This window comes from Spea bombifrons, chromosome 8 (genome assembly GCF_027358695.1).
Source record: "Spea bombifrons isolate aSpeBom1 chromosome 8, aSpeBom1.2.pri, whole genome shotgun sequence".
Lineage (NCBI taxonomy): Eukaryota > Metazoa > Chordata > Amphibia > Anura > Pelobatidae > Spea > Spea bombifrons.
In genome coordinates, this window is record NC_071094.1 from 12103327 (window position 1) to 12125240 (window position 21914).

At 39.3% G+C, this 21914-nt stretch overlaps 1 protein-coding gene across 4 annotated transcripts in view; it reads left to right on the plus strand.

The window, feature by feature from the left end:
• Nucleotides 1-18998, plus strand: part of STRBP (spermatid perinuclear RNA binding protein) — a 68464-nt gene extending 49466 nt beyond the window's left edge. For all 4 annotated transcript variants that reach the window (XM_053472422.1, XM_053472423.1, XM_053472424.1 and 1 more), the window contains exons 10-19: nucleotides 394-491; nucleotides 6118-6229; nucleotides 7168-7251; nucleotides 10192-10400; nucleotides 11584-11736; nucleotides 12456-12590; nucleotides 13028-13168; nucleotides 16277-16400; nucleotides 16705-16749; nucleotides 18530-18998. In XM_053472422.1, coding sequence (XP_053328397.1) covers nucleotides 394-491; nucleotides 6118-6229; nucleotides 7168-7251; nucleotides 10192-10400; nucleotides 11584-11736; nucleotides 12456-12590; nucleotides 13028-13168; nucleotides 16277-16400; nucleotides 16705-16749; nucleotides 18530-18606 — 1178 coding nt within the window. In that variant the 3' untranslated portion in view covers nucleotides 18607-18998. The remainder of the gene's footprint in view (nucleotides 1-393; nucleotides 492-6117; nucleotides 6230-7167; nucleotides 7252-10191; nucleotides 10401-11583; nucleotides 11737-12455; nucleotides 12591-13027; nucleotides 13169-16276; nucleotides 16401-16704; nucleotides 16750-18529) is intronic.
• Nucleotides 18999-21914: the final 2916 nt, after the last annotated feature.

Here is a 21914-nt window from a genome sequence, read left to right on the forward strand (position 1 = left end):
TCTGAGTAGTAGTATTATCTAAAATATCATCTGACAACATATCAAGATACACTTGTACATTATATAGGTCAGCTGAGTAATTGGAGACCTTCCATTTTCCAATATAATTGTACCAGAAATAACCGTATTGGTCTCATATTTAACAACAGTAGTTGTATGTGTAAATCTGTCATTTTGATTGTGTTTTTTGGGGGTGGAGAGGCACGCAGGAATATGAAACAATGTTTTACTTAAAGCATCATTTTATTAAACATATTTTTGCTATAGTCAAACAATTTTATTCCATCTTCAGCATATTTTCACCTGGTAGTATGGAAAATTACTATTCTATATTGACCTTGTATTCAAATCTAATATTGCGAACATTCAATATAGCATTATGTGTTTATGCAGGTGGACCAGGTCTCCATGACCCGTGTGAAAGGGAACCCACAGACGCCCTGTCATATATGACAGTGACAGAGAGAGAAGAGATAACACACAGTGCGCAGGTAAAAAAGAAAAACCTGAGATGTGTATGTAAGAAAAGTGTCAGAAACCTGAGAGGTCTAATTACAATTTTATGAATATATATATATATATATATATATATATATATATTCATAACACAGACAGTCTCTGATTTCATATATACAATAAAGCAATGAGCAAGAATTGTACTGAGGATTGTTGTGTAGAGGCAGCTGACGCAGGAGTTAATTGAGACCATAATAAGTAAACAATGCACCGATTTGCGTGCAAAAAAAAATGCTAATTGTAATGCAGTACGCATTTAACATAAAATATGGCTGGGTTACATACTGTGCATCATAAAGTTACTTTTACAGTAGTTAAAAACATGGTGACACATCAGACCTTGAGATAAACCTCACAGGTGTCCTCAGTTTGGTTTGGTTTGCCTACTGTGATCTGGGTCCAAAAAATGCAGGTTGGAGAATAAAGTAATGGCATCCTAATGGCTAAAGCTAAAATACCAAAGTTTAAATGTTTAGAAATGTATTTTTTAGCATCAGTGTCGCAAGTGACTACCTCGCATGTTAAAGGTGAAGCATACTATTTGTTGGTCTTGTCCAAGTGTTATGGTTTCAGAAGCGAAAATGTAGATTGCTATGCGTTTATCTGAAAGTAATATGATCCAGAGCTTTTTGTATCACAGCATTTCAGTGTCAGAAATCCATTCAACTATAATTCAGCCTACTCGGCTCAATTCCGACACCATCTGTTTTCAGAGTACAGACCATTCATTGGTCAGTCTTGATGCTTTGCTGTGATTTCCTTCTAGTGGAATTCTTCTTTGACAGTCATGTATTTTGATAGATATTCTTGAATGTACCCTGAAGATTTGCACTATATTACGACAGCTACAGTGTACTCTGATTTGTATGAATATAGATACTATTGCCTTATTTTGAATTGATATTGTACAAAAAACACAAACCGCTCCTAAAGCAACTGATAAATTAACCATAATCCTGAACTTTTCCTGTCCTTGTAGCTTGTAAGGCAAACAGAGCAAACTCTAGTCCAATACATAGTAAAATTAGATGTTTAGATTGTATTACAGAAATGCAAGAGACCTCTGTAATATTGAAAGACGAGTGAAGGGGAATTGTAATCTACCTGATTAGAATGTGTTCTTGCAATTATTTTGGATAGATTGTAAATTAACACACATTACCTAATTTATCATCTTATTTTAGTCTATCGTTTGTAGTTTTGTCATGTATTGTAAGAAGCACTACATCATTTGCTGATGCTATATAAATAAAAGATAATTAAAAAAAAAAATTTCCATATAGAAACATAGAATTTAACAGCCGATAATCTAGTCTGCCAAATTTTGTGGAATGAGGAAGCCTTCTGTACTGAAGGGGTTAAAGAAGAATGCATGTTAAAGTACTCTGTGAGTACTGCTTGAATCAGCAAATGTTTATATAAGTACATATGATAAATCAAGGGTTTGTATTGTATGCTGGAGTTTCCCTTTACATTGTGTGAAACCTATACGCAGAACACACATGTATAGATTTTACTGAAGAAGAGAGCTGTGTCAGCACGGCAGCTACAAGACAGGGGACGCACAAATTTATATTACCAGGAATCTGCAAGGAATATGTGGCTGTATGCAGAATTTTAAAATACATTTTTGGTGTTGGGGGGAAAATTGAAATATAAATATCTCTCTGACGTTTCTGCCAAGTAGGCGACATATTATAAACTACTACTTGAGCTGTTCTGATCAATCTTTCATTTGTACATCTGTGAAACTTAATGACACAGATCTTGTGTCGTTTTCATCAGCGAGGAATCATTGAAAGAAGGCACTTGGAAAAGGATTAAAGAAAGCGTATGCGGTGTGAAGAGCTATGTGCAGCTGAATGATACGAAATACTTTAAATCATTGACTGCAATATTCCAATAATGACACAGAATTTTCATTTATTGGGTGGGCTTCAGTGCAGCCAAATAGGAGCTAGTGGCACCTTGGGCATCGGTTGTATTGTAGTTAAATTCAGAAATGAATTCTAAACGTTAAAATATTGTTTTTAACTATGAGTGACAAGATGTTTTCTGCTTTGAATATGAAGCACGTTATCTGCTCTTACCATTTGATCTGGCAAACATCAAACACTGAATAAATAAATATTACTTTTGACATCTTTACTTGTCTGATACGGAATGTTTTAAGAGGTATTTATATTTTTAAATACATGCTCCGTTTTATTGCAACCAGAAAACTGGAATATCCTTCGCACGGAGATCATTGGGATAGTGCATATAATAAGAATCCTTTGTTACATAATCCTCTTGAGGCTTTTTTCTCTTATCCTTTAAAAAAAAAAATTGTAAATCTTTTACTGTCAGTCACATTCTGGTGTGTTTTGTGCTACAAAACTTGGAAATATCATACCTTTCAATTTATGACTAAGGAGTATTTACTGTAATTTCTGTTTGTTCAGGCAGTAACTGCGTATTCAGTTGTGCTGAGAAGGCAGACATACCTTCTGCCAATTAAGGCACCTTTAATAATCACAATTGTCTTCTGCTCACTGTTTATTCTTGCTCCTTGGCTTTAAATATTACAGAAATGACATTTTATGATGGATACCTTTTCCAGACATTAGAGGGAAAGTAAGGCAGAAAAAATACAAGATAATGGCTTCAGACCGCTCCATCTAAATCTAATTTCACTAAAGATATACATAGAAGTAGTGTGGGGTTTTAAACCCTTTGTTGTTGCTTAAAGATGGTGATTTAACAGTCTCTGGAATTCTAGCAGTCACTGGTTGGCTGTTTTGTATATTTGGATACATTCTGCAGAATTTGCTTCTTTCCCCACCTACCAAATTCTAGGCTTGCTAGGCTCAGGACGACACGTTTTCTGCCACTTGCACCATGCAACATATCCTGGCTGATGGTGACTAAGCCCAGGGACAGCACTTCTCCTGCCACAAAACCAAGGGCAGGGAAGGGGGAGTCAGCAAATCATCCTTTATAGTACAGAGGCTGTGATGAGTCACCAAGGATACAAGCTGCCAACTACAGATCTCCTGAGTCCTCTGTCCTATGCCACACTCTCTAGCTGATTTCAGGTGTAGCCCATTTTCTTGGTGTCAGCCTTGAGGTCGTCAGACGTTTCATGGACTGCCTCTTTTTCTCCTTACCTTGAGGATTCCACCTTAGTGTCTGGTGATGTTGGTTGGATGCTTGCATGTAGTTTGCCCCTTCAATTGAAGTTTATCTTGAGGATTTTGGTCTTGTCGTTGTGGATGTTGAGACCAACCTGTGATGACCTGGCTGCCATGTTCATTTTCTCTTGCATCTGCTCTTTGCAGTGTGAATTGAATGCAAGGTCATCTGCAAAGTTCAAGTCATTGAGCTGGGTCCCCAAAGTCCACTGGATTCCATTTCCGTGCTTGCTGGTGGATGTCTTCATAATCCAATAAATTACAAGCAGGGGGGAAAAGGGTGACAACAAGCATCTTGAAAGCAACTGGAAGCTATTTGTGAGCTGCCCTCAATGGATCACTCTGCAGGATATTCAGTCATATGAGTTCAAAAGGATGACCAACTTGACTGGGCTTCCAGATGGTCTCTTGATCCACGCTTTCTATGCCTTCTCATAGTTTATAAAGTTTATGTACAATATGGCATTCCAATCCAAGGATAACTCTACTGTGTTTCAGAGTATCGCTATTGGTACATGCATGATCTTTTCTGCGGGAAGCCTGTCTGCTCATTTCTCCGAGCTGTGGATAGACAGTGTCCCTCATTCTCACTAGGAGGACCTTGTTTGAAGACCCTCCTTGGCACAGACAGAGTATAATTCTGTTGGCACAGTTGAGTTGGTGGGGATCTTTATGAAGTATCCCTCCTTCCAGTCTGCCAGTATCTCTTCTTCTTCCCATATCTTTTTAAAGCAGGGGTACAGCATCTCCACTAAAGCACTTATGTCTGTTTTAGGGCTTCTGCTGGAATGTTGTTGGGTCCAACCACCTTCCCGTTTGATGGCTTATCTCTGGTTGGCTTGTTATAGTTGATCGAGAGGTCCTCAGTGGCTGGGTCAATATTTGGTGGTGCTGGCCTGTTCAGGAGTTCTGCAAAGTTCTCCGCCCATCTGTTTTTGTTGTTCTGTTGCCGTGATGGTCTTTCCCTGCTTTTCTTTGAAGGAACATTCTGGTTTGCTGAGCTTTCTTATCATTTGGTGCTGTTTCGTGTTGCCACTCTATGGTGACTGCTCTGCTTCTGCTGCCGATTGGCCAAAATAGTCTCTCTTGTCCTTCCTGATGTTACTCTTAACTGTTGTATGGACTTCAGCATACTTTTTTTTGGCCTTTGGCCTTGGTTTCTGCTGCGATCCACTCTTTCTGCCAGTGCTTCTTTTCTTCCTTGAACAGCGCCTGTAGTACTGCAAACCTGTTCTTCAGTGAAAAAGTCTTTTTTTGGTTTCGGAGTCCTTCAGAAAGCTGAAATTTTTTGTTCTTCTGTCCGAGGTTTCATTCCAGTTTGTCTTCAGCTTCAGTCTGGCCACCACCAGATGATGGTTGCATGCCATGGCTGCTCCTATTCTAACTCTTCTGACCTTCTTGCTAATGAAGACCGGGTCAGTCTAGTTCACTGTTGCGCTGTCTGGTGATGCCCAGGTTCTCTTGTGGATCAGTTTGTCAGGAAAGAACCTGCCTCCAAAGACCTGGTTGTTGAGTGCACATAGGTCTGCAAATCTCTCTGTTATCTCATTTCTTCCAGTGCACAGGTCCCCATAACTCGTTCTTCTCTACATTGTTGTTGGTTGGAGAGTAGCACTGCACAACCTTCACCTTGACCCTATTCTTGCTTCTGAAGGATGCTGTGATGAACCTAGGGCAGTGTACCTCCCATCATATCAGTGTTCTCTGTGCCTGCTTGGACAATATGAAGCTTACTCTCTGTGTCGGAGCCCCATGCCCACCCTCCTCCTTTACCCTGACTTAGGGCAGGCAGTTTTCACCGACCTTGCTGGTAGAGTTAAAGGGCACTGTGCACCTTTAAAGTTACATCTGCCTTTGCTAAAGGTAAATTTGCTTCTGCTTGCACCCACTTGGTATACTCTAAGAAGACCCCCTCCTTACTTGTGCATGCAATAGATGCGCTATTATGTTGTTATATTATATTGTAGCAGATGATCATCTAGAACATGACACCAAGTGTAATATTTATCCTATTCTGTCTGAAAAAACATTAATTTCCTAATTACCGTGCACAGTCATCATGCTAGCATTCTGCAGTAGACCCTCCTAAATTTAGTGATTTTAATGTGAAGATTGCTGTTACTGATTGGAATTCTATGTAATGTAATTACATGTTAGGTGACATGAATATACCGCAGTATTCAATTTTTTCAATTTTCTAATCTTGCTTTGCATATGCGCTCATTTACTGTTTGTAGTTAGGCTCTTAACAGCAAATACCTTTTCCAGCTATGCTTTTTGTCTAATATATTACATTGAATCATCTACTTAAGTTAAATAGCACAAAGTTGTATTAATAAAATTACCACAGCTGATAATATTTTGTATGCATTCCTGTTTTCCATTTGATCAACAGTTTTCTGAGTTTTCTCTGTTTTCTCTACTGCAGCATGCGTTACGTTTGTTAGCGTTTGGACAAATATACAAAGTCTTGCAGATGGACCCGCTTCCATCCAACAAACCCTTCCAGAAATACTCATGGTCTAACACAGACAGGGAAGGTAAGTAGTAAGATTTGTTTTTGCTCAAGGGATATTATTTATTTAGTGTGGACATTTGAGCAGTAATCTGTTCCATGGAGCGGTATAATGTTAAAAACACAGGAAGTAAATTTTGTGAGGATAACGAGACACTGTACACTTTCCAGAAGGTAACTTTCTGTAAGTGATTTTAGGGATGCTGTAGGTCGTCGGAGACTGGGGAAGGTAAGCAGTATAATTGACAACTTTAATGTTTTGACTTTAATGTTTATTAACTTTAATTATTTTGGAGACGCCACCAATAAAAAAAAAAAGTATCATGTATACCTCAATCTACTAATCGGTTGATCTGATTCCTCTGCATCTATCGAAAAATTGTCTATCTGATAAAAAAATATTGGTGGCGTCTCCAAAATGATTCTGTGTCATAACATGCAGTGGTCAGTGCTAATGATTATATTGAAAGTAATGTACATGCGTTCCGAGCAGGGCCCTCAAATAAAAGTTGGATACTCGATCAAATTAGCGAATTCATAATGTTAAAAAAAATATTGCTTTGTATGTCATTTCCAAGGGGGGAGGTCTTGCATTTTAGTTAGCATACATCTATAATGAAATAATAGTGCTTTAAGTTTTGTAAGTGTTAGAAAAGCCAGATGTGATTATACATTTTTTTACTGAAAAAATACAGCTGAACGTGTATAAACCTTTAGTATCAGGTGCAGTGAGATCTTTAGGTTATCTAGATTTAACAATACTTTATGAAACCCTTATAAAGAAAACATCTTTTTATTAGCACTTATTTTGAAAAGTAAACAAGTAGGGAAGTATAGTCCTGTTTTTATTTTTGTATTTTTTTTTATTTTTTTTTTTACATTTTATTTATCTTTGCCTTAGTAACCGTATATACAATCCATATTATATATTGTTTCTAATTACATCTTTTGTCCCGTCTGCAGGCTCCAGTCTTAAAAGGCCATTCGATGATGGGTCATGTGATGATAAAGATCCTAATAAGAAGATGAGACGCAATCTACGCAAAAGTAAATGGTTCTTCATACTCAAATCTATTTAGTGTTGCGAAGATGGTTTGATATATATATATATATATATATCACACACAAACACTACCATATCAAATGGTTCCCTTGTGTTAAGCACATGAACATATGTTAATGACAAGTAAAATCCATTGTCTCATCTAGAATGCCATTTTGAGTTTTCTACCAGCAGCAAGAATTGAAGCCATACTAGGTCTTCAGCCTTCTCCTATGTTCAGGGTAGTTTTATGATCATCCCATTCATACTCAAATGCCCATACACATAGTGTTGGCAAAACAAGTAGAATGTGTCTTAATTTGTTAGGCTTTTCAACTCCGTAAGGACAAAGTTTCACATCTGCTGTTAAGAGAGCAGCATAACATGTCTAGATAACTGGAGAGAACCCATCATGATGTTATAAAATCACAGACATCCTATATATATATATTAACTGCTTTTTAGTACCTAACAGTGGGTATCATTAAGATTCCTCTTGTCCATGTTTTGATGTACCCACACAAATTACACATTTTTCAGAACAAATAGAGCTTTCCTTGAATCAATAGAAACATGCAAAAATTCATAATTGTGCTCGTATGTAACAGCTTACTGGGCTTGCTCCTGCTCATCTGTGACCCATTGGCAGCTTATATGTGAGTACATGAAAAAAAGAAATCTAACTGCAGCAATTAGTCCCTTGAACAGGCAGCCAATATGGGTGCTTAGTACCTTCATAACCAATAGACAGAAAATTAGTGGCATCATGCTGCCAGCTAATCTAGGTTTAACTATCCAGCTTGCTGGGAAACTTGCACGGATCAGTGATTTAGACATCACTGCTCCGCTCTTCAAAAAATCTAGGTGGAAAATAAATTAAAAGCAAGAACTACAGCCGAAATATAGGTGTGAGTCATGGGAGTTGCAGCCCTCAAGAGGGTGTATCCAGGGACTTAAAAAGAGTGTCATATTTCTAGCTATAGTATATTTTGCATGATGGTATTTACCTTACATTATATTGTATCCAATGACCTGCATAGGTGTGCAAGCCTAATGTAGGTGCAGCCACATATATTACATACATTTTGCAGTTGGAATTTATCGTGAAATACCGTATTTGCTCGATTATAAGACGAGGTTTTTTTCAGAGCAAATGCTCTGAAAAATACCCCTCGTCTTCTAATCGGACCTCAAATAGAGGTCTGATTAGGAGACTAAGATCCAGATCCCCCGCACCGCTGCAGGGGACCTGGATCCTCCTGTCTCACCCCCCCCCCTCCCCATCATACACACACTTACCGGTGCTTCCTGCTGTATTGCCGGGGCAGCGGGTTGACGTCTATGCGATCCGCGTAGACAACGTCCGCTGCAGCCGGAAGGAGGTGTGGCTAGCAGCGGGGGTTGTCTGCGTCCGTCGCGTAGACCTTCCCCGACTGTCAGAGATCAGAGTTCCCCGCACCGGTGCCGCACCGGCGCGGGGAACTCTGATCTCTGACAGCTGGGGAAAGTATACGCGACGGACGCATACAAACCCCCGCTGCCAACTCCACCTCCTTCCGGCTGCAGTGGAAGGCGACGTCAACCCGCTGCCCCGGCTGGAAGCACCGGTAAGAGAGGGGTGAGAGAGGGGGAGGGGGGGGGGAGAGAGTGTGTGTGTTAGTTAAATGGGGGTATAGGGTGTGTGTGTGTGTGTGTGTGTTAAATGGGGGCATAGGGCATTTCTGGAGTGACGTTAAGGGGGCATTTAATAAAGCACTCTGCCTCCTGAAATGCCTTATACCTCCCTATATGCCACTCTGCCCCATAATATGCCTTTTAACCCCCTAAATGCCAGAGTGGCATATAGGGGTATAAGGCATTTCTGGAGGCAGAGTGCTCTATACAATGCCTTTTAACTCCCTTAATGCCACTCTGCCTCCTGAAATGCCTTATACCTCCCTATATGCCACTCTGCCCCATAATATGCATTTTAACCCCCTAAATGCCAGAATGGGATATAGGGGTATAAGGCATTTCTGGAGGCAGAGTGGCACATAGGGGGTCAAAAGGCATACCATGGGGCACAGTGGCATATAGAGGGTTAAAAGGCATATCATGGGCCACAGTGCCATATTGGGGTGGCAAGCCTGGGGCAGATGTGCGTAACTGGGGGACAGGTTGGAAAATACAAGAAATGAAAACAAAAAAAATATTTTTCTCAATCATAGCTTTTATTAAAAAAAATAGTTTACATGAATTAACATTTACTGGTAAAACTTTTTTCCTTTGGGGTCGTCTTATATTCAGGCTTTTTCTTTTTTTTCCTAAGTTAATATTCAGATTTTGGGGGGTCGTCTTATAATCGAGCAAATACGGTAATGGGAGGCTTAGAGTCCATAATGGGAGGCGATATATATACTTAGAATTTTTTTTTTTTTTTTTTTTTTTTTTTTTTACATTTTATACTAGTGGTGTTATACTGCTCCTGCTATCTTGCTTTCCCCTTTGATTTCATGAGGTCACTGCTCGCTCTATAATCATTTATTTATTTTAACTTTTATTTCTGTTTTTAATTGTATTTTGAATTTTTTGGAATTAAGCTTTGTTTATGCTACTTCTCCCTGTGTAGCACAGTGATCAGGAAACAATGCTTCATAGCACTAAATTTCTGATCACAGTGTGTGTGTGTCTAGCAGGTAGGAGGGCTGATCATAGATCCCAGCTGGGTCTGGACAGACCCTCCTTGGTGCTCCTCTCCCTAGACTTCTGTTGGCATCAGTCAAGGGCTGCCAGCAGCATTGTTGGTAGGAGACTAGGCAATTGTCAGTCAGTCTGATCTGCCATGCATTGTCAAGAAGATTACCTTGTCTTGGTGGAATACAATAAGACATAGTTGAGAAATAGACTATAGGACAGTACGATTCACAGTTTTATTGAAATGTACATACCACTCTTAACCTTTACAGTTCTAGACAACAAAGCCATAGATTCTAACCAGCCAATGAATGCACTGATGCGACTGAACCAGATCCGACCTGGGCTGCAATACAAACTCCTGTCTCAATCAGGTCCTGTCCACGCACCGGTATTCACCATGTCAGTGGATGTAGATGGCACAACACATGAAGCTTCTGGACCATCAAAAAAAACCGCCAAGCTCCATGTAGCTGTTAAGGTCAGTTTGTGGTTTGCATACCTGGGAACTTTCTAAATAGACTGCCCCTGAGACGTATTAACCCCTTAGCTTCCCATTTTGAAGATTCTATGCAGTGGCTCTCCAAATACATTAATCAAATGGCTCCAATGTCTGTCTTGACTTGTTTAAAGATTATTAAGATACAATTAATTGAGTCACCCGCATTCAAGCAGGAATATCAGCCATAACATACTGGTCACAAAAGCTCCAACTGAGTAGTCTTATATATGATCACAGTAGAAAATGAATGAGTCGCTTCTAGACTCTGTTGCCCTGAGAATATGCCTTTTTACCCTGAGGCTCGGGGTCAATCCCTGAGTAATCCCATGTGTGGTGCTTGTGCACAACACTTGACACTGAATACTTACTTTGTTGTGGCTGCTTAGCGGTTCTTAATTTAAAACTTTCATCTTCTGCACAGCTAGATGGGTCTCTGGTGGTGGTGTACAGAACAAATATACAAGTTAACTTTCACCACAGGAAAACTCTCTCAGCCTCTATCCCCAGTCTGGCTTAAATCAGACAAGTAGGATATTAGAAATATACAGCTGCAAAATAACCTAGATAAAATAGATTATGTGTTTATAAATGCAAATTACAGATGGAGGAAAAATGTAAATGCCTCTCTAGATGTTTATATTCACATATACTATTCAGTTATGCACATTGTTTATATTGAAATGTATTTGGTTGGCTCGTGATTAGATACTAGAAATCCACAACAAATAAACTGCACATAAAGACTTAATTATGAGTGACATTCTGTAGGAATTAAATAGAAAGAAACGTGTGTACAAGAAATGTATGGATCAAAGCATGTGTATAGTCAAATATAAATTAGTGTTTGAACCACCTCCTAGTTAGCTGTCATGTGAAGATTTCTATATACATGAATCACTCCAACCTACTACTTTGGTCCCTTACAGCCACATACAATCATGTATTTGTTGTATGCTATTATAAATCCATATTTTATACAGATTGAAAGGTCCTGTATTTTTTAGGTAGGCAAAATGTATTTCAGGTTTGTACTACTTTTCTTGTGTCTTCCTCTGATGTATGGTTCCTTTTGCGGGCCTTACCTCTACTTCAAACAAAAATACAATTTAAAAATAACTTTTAAATTGCCTGTTTTTTTTATTTCATATTTTTTAATTCACAGGTTTTGCAGGCAATGGGATACCCCACTGGTTTTGACGCAGATATGGAGTGTCTCAGTTCTGATGAAAAATCAGACAATGAAGGCAAAAGTGAGTCCTGCAACTCCAGCAGTAACACAGGGAGTTCTACGGCAGATAGCTCCAACACGTTGGAGGTCAGTGATTTCAGTTGTACTGCACCTTTTGTAAAAAAGTAGAAATGTATCTTTTTGGGGGGTAAAGGTCCCTATAAAGGCCCATAAACAGATTAGTAAGTTTGGCTTTGTAAGTCTGTTAAGGTTGCCACCTAATTAGTGTAAACAAAAAGGCGTAACAAGATAAAAGGGGATAAATAATCATAGGCCTTGAAGCTTAATAGCTCATAGAAGCTTTTTCACTGGAAACGTCAAATGTCCAAAACATGGCAATGCTCTTGTTTTAAAAATATACTTAATTTGGCACCCATAAACAACGTAATTCATAATGTTTGTTATATTGGTCATAGCTAGTATGCCATATGGGCTGTTTTAGGCTTACCAAGGCTTAACGTAATTTTCTAAAATCTACTCTGCAACATTTACAAATTGATCAACATATAAATACAGATGAAGATTGAAGATGCATTTTAGGTTTTACTTTAGTCTACTTTTAGTATCATAATCTATATGAATTATTTGTAGCACCTGTTATGTAAAACTGCCTGTTGTACCAATGGTTATCTTGAAATGGATGGGGCTTGTCTCTTGATGTGATAAATTGCTTTTTAATTGGCAGAATTTCTTATTTTTATTGACAGAATAAATAGGTCATTTAAAATGCCAGGTGTTAACTAACTGTACGCAGTGGATTATTATTTTCCTTGAGAAAATGTCTATTTTCTATTCTTCCCACTTAGGTTCGGACCCAAGGGCCCATCCTTACGGCAAGTGGCAAGAATCCTGTGATGGAGCTGAATGAGAAGAGAAGAGGACTCAAGTATGAATTAATATCAGAAAGTGGGGGAAGTCATGACAAACGCTTTGTCATGGAGGTTAGTGCATATTTATGCGTTCTATAGTGTGTATCTCAAGGTATGTGTGCACATATGAATGGGATAACAATATTTTCAGGGAGCAGTCATCTAATCATAGCCTGTGTCGACAGTTAACGTTTTTCCCAGAAATGTCCTTGAAACTCATATATCTACAACAAAATGGAATTTAAAACAAAAAAGGTTGTTTTTAAAATAGAAATATGTTTACCATTATCAATGATATCGACTGATATAGGGAGTGAATGATAGACAGCTTTATCAAAATGGGCACAGATCTAGACCTCCTTTTTCAACATATACATCAGTCTTATGTTGGCACTTTGGACTCGGGTCTCTCTGGCCTTGTCTTAGATACTTTAGATTGCTTGCTGTCATAGAAATGTCATTCTTCATTCTATAAAGCTCGCAAACTGAGAATTGTTTTTGTGATGCAGGTTGAAGTGGATGCTCAGAAATTTAGGGGAGCAGGCCCAAACAAAAAGGTGGCGAAAGCTAGTGCAGCACTCGCTGCACTAGAGAAGCTATTCTCTGGACCGAATGCAGCAAACAATAAAAAGAAAAAGATTATTCCTCAGGTAATGCCTTTTATGTTGCTTTTTAACTTATCTTGGAGGTGGCAGAAATTCTACTGTCTCTTGGAGATTCCAGTTCCATGATACTGATCCATTTCATATATTTCATATTAAGTGCAGTTCCTCAGTGTTTGACAATGCTACCCAATGCATGTAGTGTATAGGGGTCTGCCAATCCTTTATCTAAATGGATGTCTCTCTGAACATAACATGTATGTCATGCCTGCATGAGCGTTTAACTCCTTAGTGACACAGGATGCACTATCATGTCCTCTAAAACATGCTCTTACAGTACTTCCTATTTGTTTGCACCGGTGGTGACGTTTCCCTGCCAGTACAGGAGATGAGGGTCTCATATGACAGCCTCAGGTCTCCCTTCCCAGCACAGAATATTTTAAAAAAGTGGTTAAAAATATAAATGAAATCATGAAATAAAAAATAGATAATTAAACAGACTCCACTGGTGTAACTAGATGTCATAGTAAAAATAAAATAATAAAAATGAAAAAGAAAATTACAAATACGAGCCCAAACAAATCACACCCCTCTCACTATAAGTATGCCATAAAAACCTTTATTTAAAAAAAAAATACTTTTTATTTTTTTATTTTTTAGCCACAATCTAAAATTCAAAAATAATAATAAAAAAATAGTGTAGTATGTAACGGATCATTTTTGCCACCTTATAAAATAGAAAACTTCCATTTGGGGTATTATTTTACTCAGGGGATGTCATTAAAGATAAATCATTTGGGGTTTTTTTATGGAAATTTCTAATTTGTTGCGTTTTAAAAATGTAATTCATGCTTTGTATAAAACAATATATAATTTAAGGGCACGCTAAACATGGAAAAAGGATATCCTGGGTGAAAAGATTTGCTTAAAACGGCAAAAAAAGCTCCTGTCACTTAGGGGAGTTAAAACCGTGTGTCACTGAGGGGTTAATGCAGGAGTGTCAAACTCAATTAGAGCCAGTTTGGAAATGCAGGCAGTTATTGGAGGCCACGTATTTGTAAACACAGTTGGTTCTCTATGAAATAGTAATTCCCACAACTTGCATACAATAATAAATATGAAAGTAACAGCTTTTCATCAGATACAAAACTATGTATCTGCTAGCTAATTGAGATTTTGAAATATGTCCAGGTTCAATCCACCACAATGGTTATATGACCTTGGTACAAAAATTAATTAAAAAGCTGAAATTAAGATGCCTTTTACACATTCCCATAAATATGCAAATTAACCCCTTCAATCCCAGGGGTTTTTGGTACCTCAAAGCCCAGAGCAATTTTGCCATTTTTGGGGTATGTCGGTTTAGCGATGATTCTCTTTTCCTGTGAATAGTGTACCCATGTAAACTATATATCGTTTTTTCAAGGAGAGATAGAGCTTTCGTTTGATACCATAGTTGGATGATTAGCTGGAAATTTAGAATGAGAAATTTAGTAAAAACTAGCGAAGATTAGAAAATTAAACTAATTTTTTTTTACATTTTCCCTCTGAATCCTCACAAAATTAGGTAAAGTGATGGAAAATCCCCTCCAAGTTTATTAATTCAGGTGTCCTGATTTCAGAAATACCTAATTTATATAGATTTTCCAGACTTTCCCAGCACCAGGGAGCGTTCTATTAGGTGTACAATTTTGTAAAATATTTATGCCTATGGCGTAACGGGTTTGGGGGTTGTGAACGGGGGCAGGAGGGTTATACTGGCTAGATGTTATGCTAGGGCAATGGGAAGTAAGGTTTTTTAATAATTTTTTTATTATCTTTTTTTATATATTTTTTTTTAATTTTTTTTTTATTTTAATTTTTTTACATTTTTTATTTTTTATATATTATTTTTACACAGTAATGGTTAGAGGTCCTCCTAGGGACCTCCTGAACATGCCAGTGATGTCACAATGACATCACAGCCCACATTATAATTTTTTTTGGTATTATTTATATTAATATTTTAATGATTTTTTTAATATTATTTTTTAAATGACTAACCGTTTTTTTTTTTTCTGCTTTTTCTTACAGGACGGGAGGGGGAGTGAGAGAGATGGTCTCTCACTCCCCTCCCCGCGATCCCCCTGCACCGATCACACTGTGATCTCTATGCAGGTCCTCACAGACCTGCATAGAGATCGCAGCGTCTCTGTGCCTCATCGGAGGGCAGGATATCCCCGCAGGGGATATCCTGTCCTCCGATGACCTTCCGGGTTACGTCAGCAGTGACGTAACCCGGAAGGGAATGCCCGATCGCGCGTTTCAACTGCGCGATCGCGCGATCGGGCACTTTCAACCGTAACAACTTACCGGCTTTCATGCCGGAAGCTGTTACGGGAGATCGGGCAGCAGAAAGCCGGCAATGCCGGCTTCTGCTGCCAGGGGGGAGTCCAGGCTGTCAAACGACAGCCTGGTCTCCCGTGCAGCGGCAGGGATGTGTCCCTGACGCTGCACGAAAGGCTGGACGTACCGGGACGTCCATAGGGGTTTCTTTGTGGGCGTTTTTTGGACGTCCCGGTACGTCTATAGGGGAACTAAGGGGTTAAGTCACTGCAATGCTCTAAAAGCAGGCGCTCGGGTTTTTGCAACAAGCTCATTGATTGTAATTATACAGCCAACTTCAACTGATCAAGAGAAAATTTCAGCAGATGCCTTAAGTTTCAACAGGTTTTTCCATCTCATTACTGTTCTTAATTCATTGAACTGCTCGGGAGTGCTTTATCTTTGAAGATACTGTTTTCAGTAAGTTTTCTGTTTCCTTTTGGATGCTGCTTATGTCCAGAAGCACATTTCTTCATACCTGCGATTAGCTGCAAGCAGCAATCCATGTGTTTTGTCTGTCCAGCTGTTTAAGAAACCAGTGGGGGGTATTTGTGTGTTATCCTTAAATCCATCATTCAGGAAGTGAGTTGTGGGATACAGCTGTCTTTGTGGGCTTGCAGGGGAATCTAAATGGATTCATGTAAAATGATTTCACAGAACATATTTTCTTAAACCACACTTCAGCAGTGGGGTTTCAAATAACAGACTGTTACTTGAACATGATGCGATTAACATGTTTCATTTACTATAGCCAACAAAACTGATGTGGCACCTTCTTTTCTCTCTCTGCAGACGAAAGGAGTGGTTAGCACAGCAGTTTCGGCAGCGGTCCAGGCAGCTCGTGGCCGAGGACGTGTGGCACTAACACGGGGAGCATTTGTTGGGGCTGCAGCTGCGCCTGGATATATAACTCCAAGTAAAAGATGCATTATGTTTGTTTGCTTGAAACACCAATGGACCTTGTGTGATTTCATAACACATAAGTGTCGAAATGTTTATGCCCTTCCCTTTATTATTACTGCCTAAAAGGGAGTTCCTATATTAATTGGAATCCATTAATGTCTATAGCCTTTATTTTTATTTTAAAACCATTCTTTTCTGTGTGCCAACTTCATTTTGCCCGTTTAAATATATGTACATCTAAATTTATTTATCCACACCTGCCACCTAGTTCAATTATTACCTTAGTTTAATTCATAATGTTTGTGTTTGTTTTCTAGGTTATGCAGCCCCGTATGGCTACAGCGCTGCGGCCCCTGCCTATGGTATGTACAATGTTGCAGTCAGTTTTGAGAAGTATTTGCATGAAACAAAATATACATTGTGCAGGGTTAAGATCTATAACACTCATACCAATGTGTTTTTTTATTTCTATGTTACTCATAAAACCAAATATTATGGTTTGATTTTTAGCAGCAAACATATTTATGTGTTGCAAATTTAACTTTTGGGACATCATTGCTTCCCTTCTGAAAATCTGCATTCTGCACAGCAGTTAATTGTTAGGGAATTCCATATGTTTTTGAAAACCCAGGGTATTTGAAATTTTAACTCTTTCCATGCACACATTTTACCACCAGCCTTTGTCAAAGTTTGCAGTAGTGTTTTTTGTGTGTGTATTTTTTTCCCCCACACACGTTGTACTTTAGGTATGAATTTACAGCTCCTATAGGGCATATGTCTCTGTCAAAAACACCCCAATATGTGTTCACCAACATCTCCTGAGTACAGTGATAACCCATGCATGGATTTGTCGGGTTGTTTGGGGATTCGAAGGCCACATTTGGCAAGTGGGCTTTTTTTCAAATAGGAATTTTGACATTCTGCTCACATATCCTATTTGGGATATTTTTTAAGCCGGAAGTTCAGTTGACCCCATCAAATCATATATTTTTGAAAACTAGGGCATTTAACATACCAGTATTATATATATATTTTTTGGCCTTATTTATAAAATTTTTAAATTTCTGGAAGATTCCTCTGATGATGACATCAGTAGAGAATTCTTGTTTGACGCATTTGAACCCTTCTAAAATGGGCGTCTGCCGCCATATGTATGGACATTGACGCCCGAGGGGGTGGCTGCAACACCATTTGGGTGAAGAAAGTGATCGCAGCAATTCTTTTTTTAAATTTCCCCCAATGATAAAGGAGGTTTTCTAATATTATATTTTTATTTGTAACTGTCTGGAGTACTTCTCAGTGATTACAATTCCATAGAAGAAAAAAATCTTTAACATCAACTGAAAATAGTTCTAATTTTTGCCAGATTTATATATGGTCTAAATTTGTGTATGGTACAAAACAGCAGCTTTTAATGTCTGTTTTGCAATTGGGTAGTTTAAACCTCCTTTTCTTTTTGGTTTATTTTGCCATACATATTTCTGTTCTGCACCAAATCTAGCCAAGCAACAGAAGCATTCAGTGGATAATTGCAAAATTATTGATAATATATAACTGTTAAGAACATTTATACTCCCTGTCCATGTCAATTCCATATTTTTCCATTGTTTTATTAAATGGCTTGTCTCTTTTAATAAATTCATGAAATTTCTTTCCATCAGGCTGTTTAGGGCCAGAGATGGCACCAGCAGGTTGCTTAGGGGTCAGAAATGGTTCATACAAGGGCCCTATGGTTTCTAGTTATGCCCCTGGTGTGATGTGTAGGCACATGAGCTTGAAAACACAATAAAATGTATGGGGCTGGTGTCCAGATATGTCCAGGACTTCTTTTCATTCCGAGTCTGGCCCTGTTTGAATGTAGGATTTTCTGAGGGTACCCTTTAAATGTATGATAGTTGTATGCAGTTTAGTCAGGTCATTGAATTACTTACTTGTTTTTTTAAAACCACTGTTGAAAGATACACATTAGACACGTCATTGAATTGGCCACCTTCAAAACAATAGTTTTCAGGATCATATTTGCCCTAATCAGAAAAACATAGATTTTCGGTGTGTCAAAATTATTTCAATGGTTTTTGTATGCCTAACAAACTATGCTAGTGAACTCACACAACATTGTATGTATTTGTCTTTTGTTTGTAGGTATCCCCAAGAGGATGGTTTTGTTACCAGTTATGAAATTCCCAGCATATCCTGTACACCACTACTCCTTTTTTTAACCGATACATTTTGCTCAGACAGTCAAGAATGTTGGAGAAGCATCTTGTTTTCTTTGGCTGAAGGAAAATCCTTTGTAAAGAACCCTTTTTTTCCTACTTTTTTATTTTAAATAATACATATTTAGTTCTTTAAAACTTGAAATAAAATTGTACTGTGAAATGTTACCTCATTTACAGATAACTTAACTCTTTTACTGCTGGGGAGCAAATCCATGTATAGAAAGTAAATCTGGCAGAGTAAGAGTTAAGCTAGCCTTCTGTCCTAGGAAGACGTAGGGAGTACAAAAAATCATTTTAAATGAAGTACAAAGCTGTAAAATTATTAAATAATATTTGTGAAGGATGTATAATATTAAACTGATAACAGAATAAAATGTTTTGTCCTAAAACAAGCGAGTATTCTGGGCATTTTTTAATTTGAGAAACACTCCTGCAAATAGAATGTATCTACTGCATTGCATGCCTAATGTTAAATTAGAAATATTAGGTTTACATTCACTTCTCAACAGTTTTTTTTCCCCCACTTTATAATTTTTTGTAATATAAGTGTAAAAAAGTAAAATGTACCAATACACATAAACATAATAAAAATTATCACAGAAAGAAGATGATAGCAGTCCATAGTAACATCAATATAAAGGTAGTAAAGCACAGAGTACCAACATTGTGTAGTATACGATATCTCTATGGACAAAAATGGCAACCTAATACCAGTGAAATTACACTTTGCGTTCCGTCGCGAAGTATAATGGATTCTTGGATACCCCTTGAAGAACCAAGCTTGAAAATTATATGAGCGACCCTGTTCATGCTCCCGGGGTAATTTAGCGTCAACCCCATGACCCAACAGAGCCGCGTAACACAGGGAGATATAGCTTTGGGCGCACAGGGAGCCTGCATACACAAGCGGACGACCGGTGAAGAATGAGCGATTGAAGGAGATTCCTCAAAACCTTAGAGAAGAATTGTCCTGATCTGAAGGTATTTGAAAAAAAATCTCTCGGAGAGAGAAGAGAGACCTGAGCTCAGTAAATGACCTCATATGTCACCCAGACAGCAGGTGTGAGAGGAACTGAGCACTGTGCTTTTTCCAGTCATCCAGATCTACATGTGGTAGGAGAGGTCTTAAAGCAGCTAATGGAGTAGAGGGAACGTGTAGCAGTGGTTTGTACTTGTCCCATAGGTTTACAGAGAGTCTGTAACAACCATCTGAGCTGCTTAGGAAGCCACAGAAGATCCTGAAGAAGGTATGGCCGAGAAAACTAGGACCCCTACTGGACCCTAGCCACCGAGCAGGAGATTGAGCCAGAGTTAGCATCGATATAATAGTGTTTGATACTTGGAACCCCCAAACCTCCCACCGTCTTGGAACGCTTCTAGCTCTTTTATTAGACTAAATACATTTTGTGAGACAAGACTGGATCTAGCGATGTAATTGGTTCAGTAATGGTGAGGACATCATCCTCATACAGACTGACCCTGTACTGCATCAAGTGCACAGTAAAGCCCCTGGTGTCTGGATCATGCAAATCACAATTGCCAGTGGTTCCATTGCTAGAGTAGGGGTCTGGATCCATTCATAAAGTGTTTGGAAAGGAAACCTGATAAAAACACTCTAGCACTCGAATTATACAGGGTGCAAACAGCTCAAACAAAGACATCCGTTAGGTTGAATGCCCGAATTGTTTCCAAAAGATATTCCCAATGGATTTGATCGAACGCCTTGAGGGACAAGAGAAGGCAAGGCTTGTAAAGGGTACTCACCAGGTAGATGAGGTTGATTGCCTTTCTAGCATAGTCTGATGCTTTGTCGGCCAGGTATAAAACCTACTTGATCATTGTGGACTGTTGAAGCAGGGAGACCAGTGGTCCCTGCCAGCCTAGTTGCACCAAGTTAACCCCCTTCGTTTTGTGCGTCTTCGTGTACGTTTTAGCGCTGCTATTCGTCTTCGTGTTTGTTTTCATGTTCGCCCCAAATACGAATGCACAAGTCTACTAAAAACCCAAAGCCCTCCTTCTTACAACACGACTTTGGCCATGCATTTAGATGCCTAATCTCCCGCTGTCTTTCTGGTGAAGCAAGTCACTTGGTGAATTGCAAGCCCTGAATTTGGTCACATAGCGTTAAATAAGTTTTTCCGATATATGCTAAACTACATGGACATGTAATCGTATATATATTACAAACTCGGTAGTACATGTAATTCTGTCTAATAGATATTTTTTTCTTTCTTTTTTTCTTCCAATATTGTGTGTTTGTAATTGAAGAGTCCTAACAATGTTGTCTAAAATAACAAGTTTGTCTCTCAAATGAACTCCTCGTCTGTAACCCATCACTGGAGGCTCGCGAGAAACTGAAGACAGAAATTTTCCATCGGAGACCATGTGCCAATTCGTCCAGATGCTGTTGCTAACCTGTTACATTTGCTCGTAAACACTAGGCGTCAAGGTTTTGTAAGGCCTTTGTGGATTTTTTTTATATGCAACTTGTAGCACTTTGTTGATATAGCCCCTAAGTTTACTATATACTTTTGTTTAGAATGTAAGTCATTTTTTTTTTTTTGTAATGCTAGTGTCCATATTATTAAGTCAGTTTTAAAAAAATCCTCTGAAGAAGCCTCTTGAAGGTAAAACACATCAGGTCACTGGCATTTGCGTATTTGTTTTGCAAGTTGATTGTATATTACCGTATTGGCTCGAATATAGGCCGCACTTTTTTCCCCCACTTTAAGTTTTTAAAGTGGGGGTGCGGCCTATATTCGGGGTCTAGCGCCCGACGCCCAGGACATGCAGTCCCGGGCGCCGGGCAGGCAGCGGGGTTAAGATACAGATCCCCCGCAGCGGTGCAGGGGAACTGCATCCTTCTCCCCGATACGCTCAGACAGCCTCCCCTGCCAGCACTTCCCACGGGGGGGGGTGCCGGCACGGGAGGTTATCTAAGCGTTTTACCTCTGCCCACCCCCGACTTACCGGAGCAGACTCCCGGTTGTCTTGCGGGGCCGGCGGGAGACATCTACGCAATACGCGCATGCAACTTCCGGTACCGGAAGTTGCATACGCGTATTGCGTAGATGTCCCTCGCCGGCCCCGCAAGACACCCGGGAGTCTGCTCCGGTAAGTCGAGGAGGGGGGGGGCAGAGGAGGACAGCGGCAGCGTATCTCGGGGAGGGAGGACAGCGGCAGCGTATCGCGGGGAGGGAGGGCAGCGTATCGCGGGGAGGGAGGGCAGCGTATCGCGGGGAGGGAGGACAGCGGCAGCGTATCGCGGGGAGGGAGGGCAGCGTATCGCAGGGAGGACAGCGGCAGCG